Source organism: Xenopus laevis, chromosome 5S (assembly GCF_017654675.1).
Source record: "Xenopus laevis strain J_2021 chromosome 5S, Xenopus_laevis_v10.1, whole genome shotgun sequence".
NCBI lineage: Eukaryota > Metazoa > Chordata > Amphibia > Anura > Pipidae > Xenopus > Xenopus laevis.
In genome coordinates this window covers 9,615,330-9,630,957 of record NC_054380.1, presented here as the reverse complement: position 1 = coordinate 9,630,957, position 15,628 = coordinate 9,615,330, and the positions used below count along the sequence as shown (strand labels likewise).

Sequence of the window (15,628 nt, the reverse complement as noted above, 5' to 3'; positions counted from 1 at the left end):
TGTTTGACTTACACTGTGAGTGAGAGATGTGCGAGAGATTCTGGTGCCGAGGTGATTAAACTGGTGTGCAGAGTATGTGGCTAATTAATGTCTGTGCCATGCGGGGTGCTTGTCTCATTTCCAGAGCTTTATGGAATATATATTTAACTGCACATAAAAGTGTTTCATGTTTCCTCACACCTTGGCAGAGAGTTTGTTCTAGTGCCAAAGTTCTATAGGGTGTGAGATCAAAGGGAAAGAACATGGGGCAGCACTCACTTCTACTCAGTATTCCAACATATTCATAAACCTATTGCTTATTGTCTAACAGGCTTATATGGGTGGAATCAATTAATAACATATATGGGACCCAACAGTGCAAAGGGCATGACTGCAGAGTTGGTTCTAAATAGAAAGCTAGAGACATTACAGCAAGATGGTGTCCGTAAGCAAAATTGTTGACAGCAAGATGGAGACAGTAGGACAAGATGGTGTAAGTAGGGCAAGTTGAAACAGTAGGGCAAAATGGTGACAGAAGAACAAGATCTCCATCTACAATGAGTTGGGCAAAAAGGAGATAAGGAAGATGGAGGAAGTAGGAAAAGATGAAGACAGTAGGGCAAAATGGCAGCAGTAGGGCAGACAGTAGATAGGGCAGTAGGACAAGAAGGTGAAAGTAGGCCAAGATGCAAAATAGATGCAAAATGGGGACACTAGGGTCAGATGGAGGAAAATGTTTAATATTGCTGCAGTAGGACAATATGGAGACAGTTTGGGAAGATAAAAACAGTAGGACATGATGGAGATAGTAGGGCCAGATAGAGAAAGAGGGAGACGATAGACAAAGTAGGAGAATATGGAGATAGTCAGGGAAGATAAAAACAGTAGGACATGATGGATACAGTAGAGTCAGATGGAGAAAGAGGGAGAAGATAGAGAGTAGAATATGGAGAGTCATGGAAGATAGAAACATTAGGAAATATGGAGACAGTAGGGAAAAAATAAGCAGTAGGAGGACTGAAACAGATGGAAACAATAGGACAAAATAGAGATGGCGACAGTAGGGTAAAGTAGTCAGCACCTTTCATTCATACATAGGACACTCTTTGAAGGTCATGTACCTCCTGCAGTTTGGTGACTACTACAAGGCTATTGCTAAGAATCCCATTCATTTGAGTCTCATGTGAGGCTCAGTTGATTAGCTAATATATCCACAGTTCTGCAGTCCCTGAATAGCCCTCAGTTCAGAGCATGACGAACTATAACATTTTCCTGCTTCATTATACGCTGGCGTCCCAGAGCTTATACCCACTCTCCTGAGCCCACTGTGCTTCGCTACAAGATTGCCATTGTGTCCCCAGAAGCCACGTTGAATTGTAAAGAACCAGTTACAATGATGGAAATCTGCCGTCCAACTCGAGGGAAAGGGAACAAAAGTCATATTGATATATTTTTTTGTGATGTGACAATGGGCCCAGCTGCCAAGTTCTTTTCACATTCAGAGAGACGTTATCCCCCTGCATAATAACAACCCCACTGCCCTGTCTGCTCACTGCAAATATAACCAGGGGCTTCAACACACACAGTTCCCTCTGTCTCTGCTAAACACAAACAAGGCTGTTTCTAGTTGTGTTGCCACAGGAGCAGTGATGCAGCAGCCCCCAGCATGCACAAGGGGTACCTCTGCTCTTTTATAAGCAAGAGAAACACAAGGTTAATAAAAGGGGGGGTGATTGTGGTCAGGTTATGGTTGACTCTGCTGTCAGAGATGCTTTTAAGGGGGTTCAATGATGCTCAAGTGCTCAGGTAGTGGGTCCCACTGAACAACAATTGTGTGTAGCACATAAAAGATGTTCCAAGTATCATAGTATGGAGGCAGTAGGAGATGATGGAGACAGTAAGGTAACTTGGCTACTGTTGGGCAAGATGGAGACAATAGGGCAAGTTGGAGATAGTAGAGAAAGCTGGAGACAGTAGGAGAAGACTGAGACAGTAGGGTAAGATGGAAACAGTAGGAGATGATGTAGACAATAGGGTAAATGGCAGCAGTAGGGCAAGATGGAGACAGTGGGACAGGATAGAGACAGCAGTAAGATGGGCACAGTATGGCAAGATGGAGACAGTAGAAGAAAATGGTGACAGTAGGGCAAGCCGGCAGCAGTAGGGCAAGTTGGAGATAGTACAAACAGTTGGAGAAAGTAGGAGAAGACTGAGACAATAGGGCAAGAAGTAGAGATGGTGGAGACAGCTGGGTAACATAGAGACAGTAGGGCAAGTTGGAGATAGAGAAAGCTGGAGACAGTAGGAGAAGATTAAGACAATAGGGCAAGATGGAAGAAGTAGGAGATTATGGAGACAGTAGGGTAATATAGCTGCAGTATGGCATGACGTAGACAGCTGGACAAGATAGAAACAGTAGGACAAGATGGAGACAGTAGGACAAGATAGAGACAGTAGGGTAATGACCACAGTATGGCAAGATAGAGGCAGCAGGTGATGATGGAGACAGTAGGGTACAATGGTAACAATAGGGCAAGATGGAGGCAGTAGAAGAAGATGGTGACAGTAGGGTAGGGTGGTGACAATAGGGCAAGTTAGAGACAGTAGGAAAAGGTTGAGACAGTAGGAAAAGATTGAGACAGTATGGCAAGATGGAAGTGGTATGAAATGAGGGAGACAGTGGGGTAACATGACCACAGTAAGGCAGGATTGAGACATGACAAGATAGAGACTGTAGGGCAAGATGTAGACAGTAGTACAAAGTGAAGGCAGTAGGGCAAGTTGGTGATAGTAGAGAAAGATGGAGACAATAGGACAAGATTAAGACAGTAGAGTAAGATAGTGACTGTGGGGCAAGATGGAGGCAGTTGAAGAAGATGGTGACAGCAGGGCATGATGGCAGCAGTAAGACAGGATGGAGGAAGTAGGAGAAAATGGTGACAATAGGGAAAGCTGAAGACAGTAGGAGATGATGGAGACTAGAGGATAATATGGCACGAGAAGATGGTGGCAGTAGAGAAAGATGGGTGTAGGGCAAGATGGAGGCAGCAGGAAAATATGATAACTGTAGGTTGGCACAAGTAAGAAATGATGGAGACCGTAGGGCAAGATGTCAACTGTAAGGACATAGTGGCAGCAGTAAAACAGGCAAGTAAATGCCTCAGATTTCTACCAATCATTCAAAAACAGAGTATAACTTCCCCATGTGCCATGGGCATAATGCTAAATAAATACTGTATGTACAGTGGCACAGGAGTTCCCATAGTAGCACTGGGGGATTGGGTTTGCCTGGATTTTGTATGTTTTCCTGTGTTTGTTGGGTTTTTCCTTGGGCTCCAGTTCCCTCCCACTGTCCTGAAACTTACAGGTAGGTTTTTGCATCAAACACATATAGACCAATTTGCCTATGTTGGACTGGCACCTAAACGGACCCCAACGTCCATCTCTTCCATACCCTAAAACTACCCCTGTGCCCCTCCCACTGCATCAGGAGTTTGGTAGAAGAGAAATGAGCCATCAGAGGGGTACAGGGAGTAATCCAGTAGTTGGGAACCCTGTGGTATCCCAATAAATGTGAAAGTGTAGTTTGCAGGGGGCTGGAGTTGTGGTATTGTGGGCAGGGTTTTGGCCAATATTGGGTGTGGCTGGGTAAATTAGGGTGTGGCCATGTGCACTGGGCATATTTCTTTCATTGGGGCCCTGTTCTATTTTTTATTTGTTTTTATTGTTGCTAAGTGACATATGAGCTGCAGGGGGTGCTGTCTCATTTTTTTTTGTCACTCAATAGGCCAGCCCTTCTTGGTCTACTGTAGGACAAATATAAAACCCCCTTTATATGCATTTGTGATAGGGAAATGTCATTGTGGCTGTATGATAGACGTATAGGATGAAAGGAAAGTGCTGTCGGCACATACATTGGAAATAACTGCTGTACCTATATTGGTATTCACTTGTAGTTATTAGAATTCATTAACAATACAAAACTATAGGCTCATAAATGATGATATACATTTACTTCTATTGTAAGCAGCTTCCAAATATTACCCATAAAGATTATTTATGGGTTTTGAGTTATTTAGGTTTTTATTCAGCAGCTCTCCAGTTGCAATTTCAGCGATCTGGTTGCTAGGGTCCAAATTCCCCTAGCAACAATGCACTGATTTGAATAAGAAACTAGAATGTGAATAGGAGAGGACCTGAATAGAAAGAGGAGTAATAAAAAGTAGCAATAACAATACACGTGTAGCCTTACAGAGCATTTGTTTTTTTTAGATGGGGTCAGTGACCCCCATTTGAAATCTGGAAAGCATTAGAAGAAAAAGACAAATAAAAAAAAATAACTATCAAAAATGACTAATGAAAACTATTTGAAAAGTTGCTTAGATTTGGACATTCTGTAATATACTAAAAGTTAAGTTAAAGGTTACCCATCCCTTTAAAGGAGAAGTTAACCCTAAAAATTAATGAGGCTAAAAATGGCATATTTTATATATTGAACTTATTGCACGAGGCTAAAGTTTGAGCTCGTCAATAGCAGCAATGATCCAGGACTTCAAACTTGTCACAGGGGGTCACCATCTTGGAAAGTGTCTGTGACACTCACATGCTCAGTGGGCTCTGATTGGCTGTTGAGAAGCTAAGCTTAGGGCTCGTCACTAATTATCCAGCAGAAAATGAGCTTCCCTGGCTGTAATATAAGCTGATGCTACAGGTTTGCTGATTATTAAATTCTGATGCTAATTGCACTGGTTTCTGTGCTGCCATGTAGTAATTATGTGTATTAATTACTAATCAGCCTTATATTGTGACATTTCTATTCTATGTGTACTGTATATTGTGAGTGGGTCCCTAAGCTCAGTAAGTGACAGCAGCACAGAGCATGTGCAGTGAATCAGCAGAAAAGAAGATGGGGAGCTACAGGGGCATCTTTGGAGACACAGATCTTTACTGCTAAAGGGCTGTGGTTGCCTTGGGCTGGTACAGAAGCACAAAACATCATGTACAACATGTCTAGCTACTTCTTTAGTTTACCTTTACTTTACTCCTTTAAACATATGTATGAATGTAATTGCTACTGATTATATACTCTACGCTTGTATCAGAAGCCAACGGATAATCACACTTATAGTTACATTGCTCCAAGTGGTAGAGAACAGAAAATCAACAAATGTTATAGGCAGAAAACCCACATGTCGGAGTTAGGGTTGCCACCTGGCCGGTAAAACTGTTGCTTGGTGTCAATGTTGTTTATAGGGAAAAACCATAAAAATATAGAAGGGCCGGTATTTTTTTCCAGAAAAGGTGGCGACCCTAGCCGGAGTTAATACACAGCTCTGAGTGCAAGCGGTTTGTTTTAGGGGTGGCTCTGAGCAGCTGCCTGATATAAACCAGTTTGCTCTCCCCAGAGCATTGCAGGGTGGGGGAAGGAGCTGTGAGCAGGATTTACAAGGCAACGTGCTATCAGTTTCCCTTTAACCCATAACCCCGCCTCCTGTAACTGACACAGTTCTGGTGTGCCGGCCAATGGGAGCCAGAGCTGGGAGCTGTATGTGCAACACAACTTTCCCTTTGCTATAAGGCAGCCAGGGAGCAGTGTGTGAGTGTGTGTGTGAGCGAGAGGGAGCGTGTGTGAGTTTAGGGGTGTAGGGACGGGAGTCTGGAACCCAATCTGAGAAAAAGGAGCACTTTAGGGTTTTTGCCCCCCCACAAATTTTAAGTAAAACATTTCTGCAAGATTTAGGCTCTACTGTCACTTTAAGCTTTTCCTTTATCAGGAGCTTCTTTTTGTTGTGTTTAAGGAAATATCTGATTTTCTTGTATCTGCTTAAAATACCCCAAATTCACTGTCCTTATCCTGTAAGTCGCCAGCGTTGCTCCAGTTTGAGTTTCCTACATCTGTGTGTAAGTGTGTAAGTGTGTAAGTGTGTGCGTGTGGATGTGCAAATGCCTGTTTAACCCCTCACTTGCCTGTTGGATTAATACAATGCTGAAGGTTCTGACCAAGAAGCTGAAGAACCAGAGTCTGAGCGAGATCCAACCCTACCAGCGAAAGGTAACGACCAACTGCAACTTTTTATGTCTTTATGATCTCGCCTGCTTTGTGGGGAGACGGGTTACGTGGCTGTAGGTGCCCAGGGGTTTATTGTAGCCCGGCCTATAATTAGCTCTTTGCACACTGGGAACATTGCACTAGTAATGGTGAGAATGTGCAGCTGCTGGAACGGCACGCTCTGGGCACAACTGCACATTCGGTGCGGAGGGAAGAACAGGCCCTGGGTATTGTGAGTCTGGCAGCCTCCTCTCCTCAATAGGCCTCATCTACTGCAGACTCTTGAGCAAACGGTGGTGCCATACTGCTTAGTCACTAGACTATGAAGCCAACCGGGAAAAGCAACTTAACCAGTGTAACCTGTAACATTTACAGAATGGAAACTTCTGCAGTTTGACTGGATCTGCTGAACCCCCCACTGGGAGTCGATTTCTAATATGTAAATAAAGAGTCTGTTTATTCCATAATCTGTATTCTGCGCCCAACACTGCAGGTTTATTATTATTTAGTATTATATATGGGTGATACAACGAACATCCAGATTTACATACAAAGCAACCAATTACTGATACAAGAGGGCCCTGCCCAAAAGAGCTTACACTCTTCCTACTGCTCTAATATTCCACAAAGATTTCTTCTACTAGCAGTGTGGCTCATATTAATATGATATCTTTTGTTTGAATAAAATATGATCAGACAATACATGTTTAAGGACACCCAATAAATACAAGACCATTAGATTTTCATAAATAAACACAATTCCCTTTTTCATTCTGATAAGGCTCCCTATGCCACTATATACAGCCACAGTCTCTGCCCACTGTTACTATAGGCACCATTTCTCCCTACTATACCTGCTATCCCACAGTCACACTCCCTTCCCAGAGACTATTATCCACTGTTACTATAGGCACCATCTCTCCCTACTATACCTGCTATCCCACAGTCACACTCCCTTCCCAGAGACTATTATCCACTGTTACTATAGACACCATCTCTCCCTACTATACCTGCTATCCCACAGTCACACTCCCTTCCCAGAGACTATTATCCCACTGTTACTATAGGCACCATCTCTCCCTACTATACCTGCTATCCCACAGTCACACTCCCTTCCCAGAGACTATTATCCACTGTTACTATAGACACCATCTCTCCCTACTATACCTGCTATCCCACAGTCACACTCCCTTCCCAGAGACTATTATCCACTGTTACTATAGGCACCATCTCTCCCTACTATACCTGCTATCCCACAGTCACACTCCCTTCCCAGAGACTATTATCCACTGTTACTATAGGCACCATCTCTCCCTACTATACCTGCTATCCCACAGTCACACTCCCTTCCCAGAGACTATTAACCTCTGTGTGGATTAGCAGGTATAGTAGTGTAACTACACAGCAGCTTGTTTATATAAACTATAGTAGTTCTTATCTGTTATCTACTGTGTATCCTGTGCTTGAATGGCTGCCCCCATTGCTACACAGCAGCTTGTTTATATAAACTATAGAAGTGTTTCTGAAGCAAACACACCAGCTTTACCAGTGCAACACAAAACTGCATTATAGTTTTTATTACTTAATTTTTTGGTGATACTGTTCCTTTAAGGCAGATGGTAGTCTACTATGTGAAAAGAACATTCACTGTATATTTTATAATTTCATAACTCACAACAAATTAGGCCTCATCCCAGTGCACCCTGGTCCTTCTTTATGGTCATACACCTATCCACCAAGCCACCTCCCTCTTTTTGAAAAGTCACACCCCTGATTTATTTTTGGCTTGGCCAGCACTTGGAATAAGTGAGCCACCATCTTGCTTTTGGGCCTTTTTGCTTGTTTTTCTTATGGGCTCAGTTCTCTTCATGGTGCGGTTGGGCTCTGTATCCCCCAAACTCTGCCCTTGGGCTATTTTGATACCTGTGAATTTGCTCCTTTATTTATTGTCTGATAATAACTGTTTATTTATAAAGCCAAACGGCGCAGAGAGGAAACAGTAGGGAAAGGAACCAATAAACACACACATCCTGAGGGGGCGGGATCACTAGATGCAGAATAAGTCAGGGACATCTTATGTGCACAACTCACAGCTGTTGTTTAACTTGAACTCTCAGTGTCTCCAGACATTAGACAAATAATAAAAAGGGAAGTAAAAAGTAAAAATGTAAATATTGCAGAAAATATTAATACCAGCAGCTTTCCAATTCAAGTTATCACTGACTTGCAGCCTAGGTCATTGCCCCATAGTTCCCTCTCATTGGTACTGACTCCCAGGGAGTTGAAAGGATTTCTAAGATCAGGGCCGTGGCCTGAGAATGATCTGGAATTTTAAACAAAGTCCTATTGTTTCCCTGAACTCGTTTGCTGACCCCTTGGCCCGTGACGGGGCCCTGAGTAAGATGCAGCACTGAAGGGATTCACATGAACAGAGGATTATTGGCCTTTTCAGAAACAGAGGGGCTGATCTGCTGATTGATCCGACTTACCCTCCAATTTCCCTTTTCTGTAGGATAATGATAATGTGCTGAAATGATTCTGTATCTGCTCAGTGAATATGCCCCCTAGTGGATAAGGGTGGGTAGGCAAACATGGGTTCAGGTGGGCTGTGGGTTGGCACTGGCTGGTCAGGTCTCGGAGAGAATATTAGTCTACTTCTAGTAAAATATCTGACCCTTCCCACCTTCCATCCAGCCTTAAGTAAAGTCCATGTTTCAGAGTGGGCGACAGATGGGGGGGTTCAATTTAACATTGCCCAAGTACAAGAAGAATTTAATTACACCCCTAAAGGTCCTTGACTGCTATGCCTGGCACTATGAGTCTTCGGCACAACTGGCAACGGGCATGAAGGTCTTAGGCACATGGCACTGCCCTTTGGCTTCAACACGACTTACCAAAATGTCATCACTCTATCCCCAACATCAATAGCTGTACCCTAGCCCCCTTCTCTGAACTCTGGGAAGAAGAAAGATGCAACCCTATATATATTATATCGATATATAAAAAGAACATTGGGGTAACAGTCACCCTGCTATAGTTCCAGGGTACAAATAAGCACTCACCCCAAATCTGTCCCTAACTGACCTTCAGGCTGGGCCCCCTTAGCTCATAACAAGGTTACAGATATATAGAAACATTGGGGTGTCACCCTGCTATAGTTCCAGGGGTACCCAGGGCACAAATAAGCACTCACCCCAAATCTCCCCCTAACTGGCCTTCAGACTGGGCCCCCTTAGCTCATAACAAGGTTACAGATATATAGAAACATTGGGTAACAGTCACCCTGTTATAGTTCCAGGGGTACCCAGGGCAAAAATAAGCACTCACCCCAAATCTCCCCCTAACTGGCCTTCAGACTGGGCCCCTTTAGCTCATAATAAGGTTACAGATATATAGAAACATTGGGGTAACAGTCACCCTGCTATAGTTCCAGGGGTACCCAGGGTACAAATAAACACTCACCCCAAATCTCCCCCTAACTGACCTTCAGACTGGGCCCCTTTAGCTCATAACAGGGTTACAGACATATAGAAACATTGGGGTAACAGTCACCCTGTTATAGTTCCAGGGGTAACCAGGGCACAAATAAGCACTTACCCCAAATCTCCCCCCTAACTGGCCTTCAGGCTGGACCCCCCTTAGCTCAAAATAAGGTGTTATTAATGGAGTGTTGTTGCTCCAGATTTGGGGGTACAGTCATGTCTGTTTTTTGTGGGCTAATGAACCCCAGGCTTGGGTCCTCGAGTCTATATGGTAAATACAGCTCTGGGCCCAGGCCTTACTTTAGGGGAGGTTGCAGGCAGGGGCGTAACTATAGAGGAAGCAGACCCTGCGGTTGCAGGGGGGCCCAGGAGTGTAGGGGGCCCAGTGAGACCCTAATTAATTAGCAATTTTAATATATCTTGGTAAAATAGGCCAACTTATAAATATTTTGGGGCCCTAAATTGAATTTGCTATGGGGCCCAGTAACAACTAGTTACGCCACTGGTTGCAGGGTTTGGTGGCAGAGACAGAGGTTGGTTTGTAGTTACAAATCCAATAAAAACAAGTAATTAGAAGGATAATTAGTGCGTGGGAGCAGAAGTATAATTTGCTAAGTACAGTATTTATATAACTTTATTTAGTCACATGACATCCCAAACCTGTGTTTCTCATAAACTACAATTCCCAGCACTCCCTGCATGTTACCCCAGAAATGGTGCAGTCCAGGGTAGATGTAGCTTCTGCCTGTGAGGTTGGAAGGATAATAGGTAGGTAGGCAGGGAGGGAATCTTTCCCAACACTAACAGGTTCATAGCAATAGCCTAATGTATTATTAAAGGCAAAATATCTCTCTATTGTTTTACGGAGGATTAATTATTAAGGCAAGTTGATTCCAGTTAAATCCTGACATGAAAGCTCATCTTGCCCTGTTCCCATATGTGCTGCATACGTTCCTGCCTGCCTGGGATGGGGCGGCTCAGGCAACATCTTTCTGTTTTCCAGAATGAATTCTTTAAAGGGCAACTATACTGACATTTATCAAATGTTTTGCAATGTTTGACTAATGGAAATGATATTAAGTGAATGTATATATCTCTGGTTTCTGTGTAGTGTAGGTGTAACTGCAGTTTCAGCTTTGTCTTAGCAACCATTGTTCTACCAGTGACTGGCCTATTTCTTTCTATAGCTCTCCCCGTAGTGTTAGATGAACGATTATACACAGAGATACCATAAAAGTATGTCAGCATAGTTATTTCCCTTTATTAAGCACAATTTTCTGAATAGTGACCCCTAAAAAAAAAAGGGAACCGCAATAAAGGCATAATGTAATATGTGTATATAATGAGATTTGGAGTGTTATTTGTACCCTGGGTACCCCTGGAACTATAGCAGGGTGACTGTTACCCCAATGTTTCTATATATCTGTAACCTTGTTATGAGCTAAGGGGGCCCAGTCTGAAGGTCAGTTAGGGGGAGATTTGGGGTGAGTGTTTATTTGTGCCCTGGGTACCCCTGGAACTATAGCAGGGTGACTGTTACCCCAATGTTTCTATATATCTGTAACCTTGTTATGAGCTAAGGGGGCCCAGTCTGAAGGCCAGTTAGGGGGAGATTTGGGGTGAGTGGTTATTTGTACCCTTGGTACCCCTGGAACTATAGCAGGGTGACTGTTACCCCAATGTTTCTATATATCTGTAACCTTGTTATGAGCTAAGGGGGCCCAGTCTGAAGGTCAGTTAGCGTAGATTTGGGGTGAGTGCTTATTTGTGCCCTGGGTACCCCTGGAACTATAGCAGGGTGACTGTTACCCCAATGTTTCTATATATCTGTAACCTTGTTATGAGCTAAGGGGGCCCAGTCTGAAGGTCAGTTAGGGGAGATTTGGGGTGAGTGCTTATTTGTGCCCTGGGTACCACTGGAACTATAGCAGGGTGACTGTTACCCCAATGTTTCTATATATCTGTAACCTTGTTATGAGCTAAGGGGGCCCAGCCTGAAGTCTCAACTTTTATATTTAAACCTTTAGCCCAAACTGACCAACTGAGATAACCAAAAGTATCCGGGCAGGAACCCACCAGCAATAAATTAGCCTTTCTGCAACAGATGTGCTAATATTTACCTACAGGTTTGCAGATATTTCTTTTGCTGTCTGTAGCAATCATTACACCAGCCCTATCCATCACAGCTAACAGTGCTAAAATAGCATTTAATAATAAGAGCAGCTGAAATAAAGTGTAATTCAGTCAAACAGAGATACCAATTGCAATGGGCAATTCCATTTACAACAAGCTTTTTAGGTGCCATATTCTCTAAAAACAAAATTATCTTTTAGTATAATGTAGAGAGTTATTTCCAGAGACAATTTGCAGTTGGTTTTCATTGTTTTTTATTATTTGTGGGGTATGAGTTATTTAGCTTTTTATTGAGCAACTCTTCAGTTTGCCATTTTAGCAGTCTGGTTGCTATGGTTCAAATTACCCTAGCAACCATGAATTGGTTTGAATGAGGGACTGGAATATCAATAGGGGAGGGATTCAATTGAAAGACGAGTAATAGAAAAAGCAACAACAATAAATGTGTAGAGTTTCAGAGTATTTGTTTTTTAGATGGGGTCACTGACCCCCATTTGAAAGCTGGAAAGAGTCAGAAGAAGAAGGCAAATAATTCAAAAACTAAAGAAAATATATAATGAAGACCAGTTGAAAAGTTGCTTAGAACTGGCCATTCTATAACATATTAAACGTTAACATAAATGTCAACCTCACATTTATGTGTCAGAGATACGTGCAAGTAAACTGCAGGCACCGGAGCAGGAACCACGTGACTTTGTGGCTCACTGGAATCCTTTTGAACTGCTGATTAGGGACGTTCTGCATTCGTGCACTTATCAGGCACTCACAGTGGCCCTTCTTGATACTCTGTGACCCAGGTACTTTCTCCAAAAACTTACAGTCTCTAATGGGAGACATTATACTAATCCTTCACCTGAGTAGCACCACTTCACTATCTTAGTATCACTCATGTATTATAAGAGATAATGTACCCCCCTGCTGTAAATGATAAGGATATTAGAAGTCACTGAGGGGTTGTTCTGTGACCATATAAAGGCACAAGGCTGCAGGCTGAGTTATACAGGGAACTCTGAGTATCACTCATGTATTATAAGGGATAATGTACCCCCTACTGTAAATGATAAGGATATTAGAAGTCACTGAGGGGTTGTTCTGTGACCATATAAAGACACAAGGCTGCAGGCTGAGTTATACAGGGAACTCTGAGTATCACTCATGTATTATAAGGGATAATGTACCCCCTACTGTAAATGATAAGGATATTAGAAGTCACTGAGGGGTTGTTCTGTGACCATATAAAGGCACAAGGCTGCAGGCTGAGTTATACAGGGAACTCTGAGTATCACTCATGTATTATAAGGGATAATGTACCCCCTGCTGTAAATGATAAGGATATTAGAAGTCACTGAGGGGTTGTTCTGTGACCATATAAAGGCACAAGCCTGCAGGCTGAGTTATACAGGGAACTCTGAGTATCACTCATGTATTATAAGGGATAATGTACCCCCTACTGTAAATGATAAGGATATTAGAAGTCACTGAGGGGTTGTTCTGTGACCATATAAAGGCACAAGGCTGCAGGCTGAGTTATACAGGGAACTCTGAGTATCACTCATGTATTATATACCCCCTTCTGTAAATTATAAGGATATTACAAATCACTGAGGACCATATTAGAGCACAAAGCTACAGGCTGACATAAATTTGCTTGACTATTGTACGGCCATTAGATTGTAAGCTCTATTGGTGCAATAGCCTTTGTAATGCCCTGGCAATCTCTGTGTGTCTCAGATGGGTCCAGTAACAATAAAATAACAGTATTTAGTAGAAGTGGAAAATCACTCTGTTGTTAATGACACAGGGCACCTTGATGAGCAGGAAAGCAAATACAGCTGCATTTAAGAGGAAATTCATTCATCAAGGGAAAGTAAACCAAAGAGCTGCTCCAAGTAGTGTTCCCTTCCACTCCCTCCTGCGCTGGGAGACTGCTGCCTCTCCTCCTGTCTATTAGAGAGTTTCCTCACATGCACTTGGCTTCATACACTGCTGCCAGCACTGCTATTTAACCCTTTCTCTGTCTAGCAAGGAGTTGTTCACTGGAAACACTGAAACACTGCTAGCAGGCTGTTAACCACCTACTGACAGGGTAGAATCTACATTATCAGCAAGTAAAGAGTTAAAAAAAAATAAAAAATATATATATATATATATATATATATATATATATATATATATATATATATTTTAGTAGCTCAATGACTAGCTAGTTGCCTGCCTCACTTGGGCCTGAAAGATCTGGAAATCTACTGTCCTAAGGCTTAGAGCCTAAGCTCACAAAGTTTAAGGAAGCCTCGAGCAGTGGTGAGATTTGGAGCGAGTGCTTATTTGTGCCCTGTGTACCCCTGGAACTATAGCAGGGTGACTGTTACCCCAATGTCTCTATATATCTGTAACCTTGTTATGAGCTAAGGGGGCCCAGTATGAAGGCCAGTTAGGGGGAGATTTGGGGTGAGTGCTTATTTGTGCCCTGGGTACCCCTGGAACTATAGCAGGGTGACTGTTACCCCAATGTTTCTATATATCTGTAACCTTGTTATGAGCTAAGGGGGCCCAGTATGAAGGCCAGTTAGGGGGAGATTTGGGGTGAGTGCTTATTTGTGCCCTGGGTACCCCTGGAACTATAGCAGGGTGACACCCCAATGTTTCTATATATCTGTAACCTTGTTATGAGCTAAGGGGGCCCAGCCTGAAGGCCAGTTAGGGGGAGATTTGGGGTGAGTGCTTATTTGTGCCCTGGGTACCCCTGGAACTATAGCAGGGTGACTGTTACCCCAATGTTTCTATATATCTGTAACCTTGTTATCAGCTAAGGGGGCCCAGTCTGAAGGCCAGTTAGGGGGAGATTTGGGGTGAGTGCTTATTTGTGCCCTGGGTACCCCTGGAACTATAGCAGGGTGACACCCCAATGTTTCTATATATCTGTAACCTTGTTATGAGCTAAGGGGGCCCAGCCTGAAGGCCAGTTAGAGGGAGATTTGGGGTGAGTGCTTATTTGTGCCCTGGGTACCCCTGGAACTATAGCAGGGTGACACCCCAATGTTTCTATATATCTGTAACCTTGTTATGAGCTAAGGGGGCCCAGCCTGAAGGCCAGTTAGGGGGAGATTTGGGGTGAGTGCTTATTTGTACCCTGGGTACCCCTGGAACTATAGCAGGGTGACTGTTACCCCAATGTTTCTATATATCTGTAACCTTGTTATGAGCTAAGGGGGCCCAGCCTGAAGGTCAGTTAGGGGGAGATTTGGGGTGAGTGCTTATTTTTGCCCTGGATACCTCTGGAACCTGGCCCAGACTGGCTACTGGTGCCCAGTGGGTCACTCTATTTATGGGCCTGGGAAGTCAAGCCAATGAAAGCGAGCCAAAGCCAATTTAAAAGAGCCGAAGGTTATTTTTTTAATCCTTGGCCACAGTGTTTTTTTTTTAAAACTCTTATAGGGGAAGAGCCCTGACCACCAATGTTTTGTTTTTTTTAATGGGGGGACATTGGCCAGCAATGTTGTTTTTTAACTTGGGGGGGCTGTCACACAATTATATTTTCGTTGCTTTTCACTCCCAGCCCTGCCCTGCCTGGAACTGTTGAAGGGTGACCCTATCCCTATTAATACATATGTAGGTAATCAAAATGGATTTGAAAGAGGAGTTGAAATTGCCGCAGCCCCCCCCCCCCCCCGCAAAATGCTTTTTATTTATTCATTGACTTTCCCATGATGAGTGGCCCCGGACGTGACCCAGTACGTTACAAGTTCCTATTTATTCTGATGCTTCTGATGCTCCATGGGCAACAATGTTACTGTAATAATCTCAGTGTAGCCCAGTGTAAATAATTTCAAGGAAGAATTTTACTCCCAAGTATTATATATATATATATATATATATATATATATACAGGTATGGGACTTGTTATCCAGAATGCTTGGGACTTGGGGTTTTCCCGATAACAGAGCTTTCCGTAATTTGGATCTTCATACCTTAAATCTACTAGAAA

At 43.2% G+C, this 15,628-nt stretch overlaps 1 protein-coding gene across 1 annotated transcript in view; it reads left to right on the top strand.

Annotated features, from left to right (window-relative positions):
- Positions 1 to 5,534: 5,534 nt before the first annotated feature.
- The window catches only part of MGC86483.S (uncharacterized protein MGC86483 S homeolog), a 56,215-nt gene continuing 46,121 nt past the window's right edge, over positions 5,535 to 15,628 (top strand). The window contains exon 1 of the mRNA XM_018264904.2: positions 5,535 to 6,031. Coding sequence (XP_018120393.1) covers positions 5,915 to 6,031 — 117 coding nt within the window. The 5' untranslated portion in view covers positions 5,535 to 5,914. The remainder of the gene's footprint in view (positions 6,032 to 15,628) is intronic.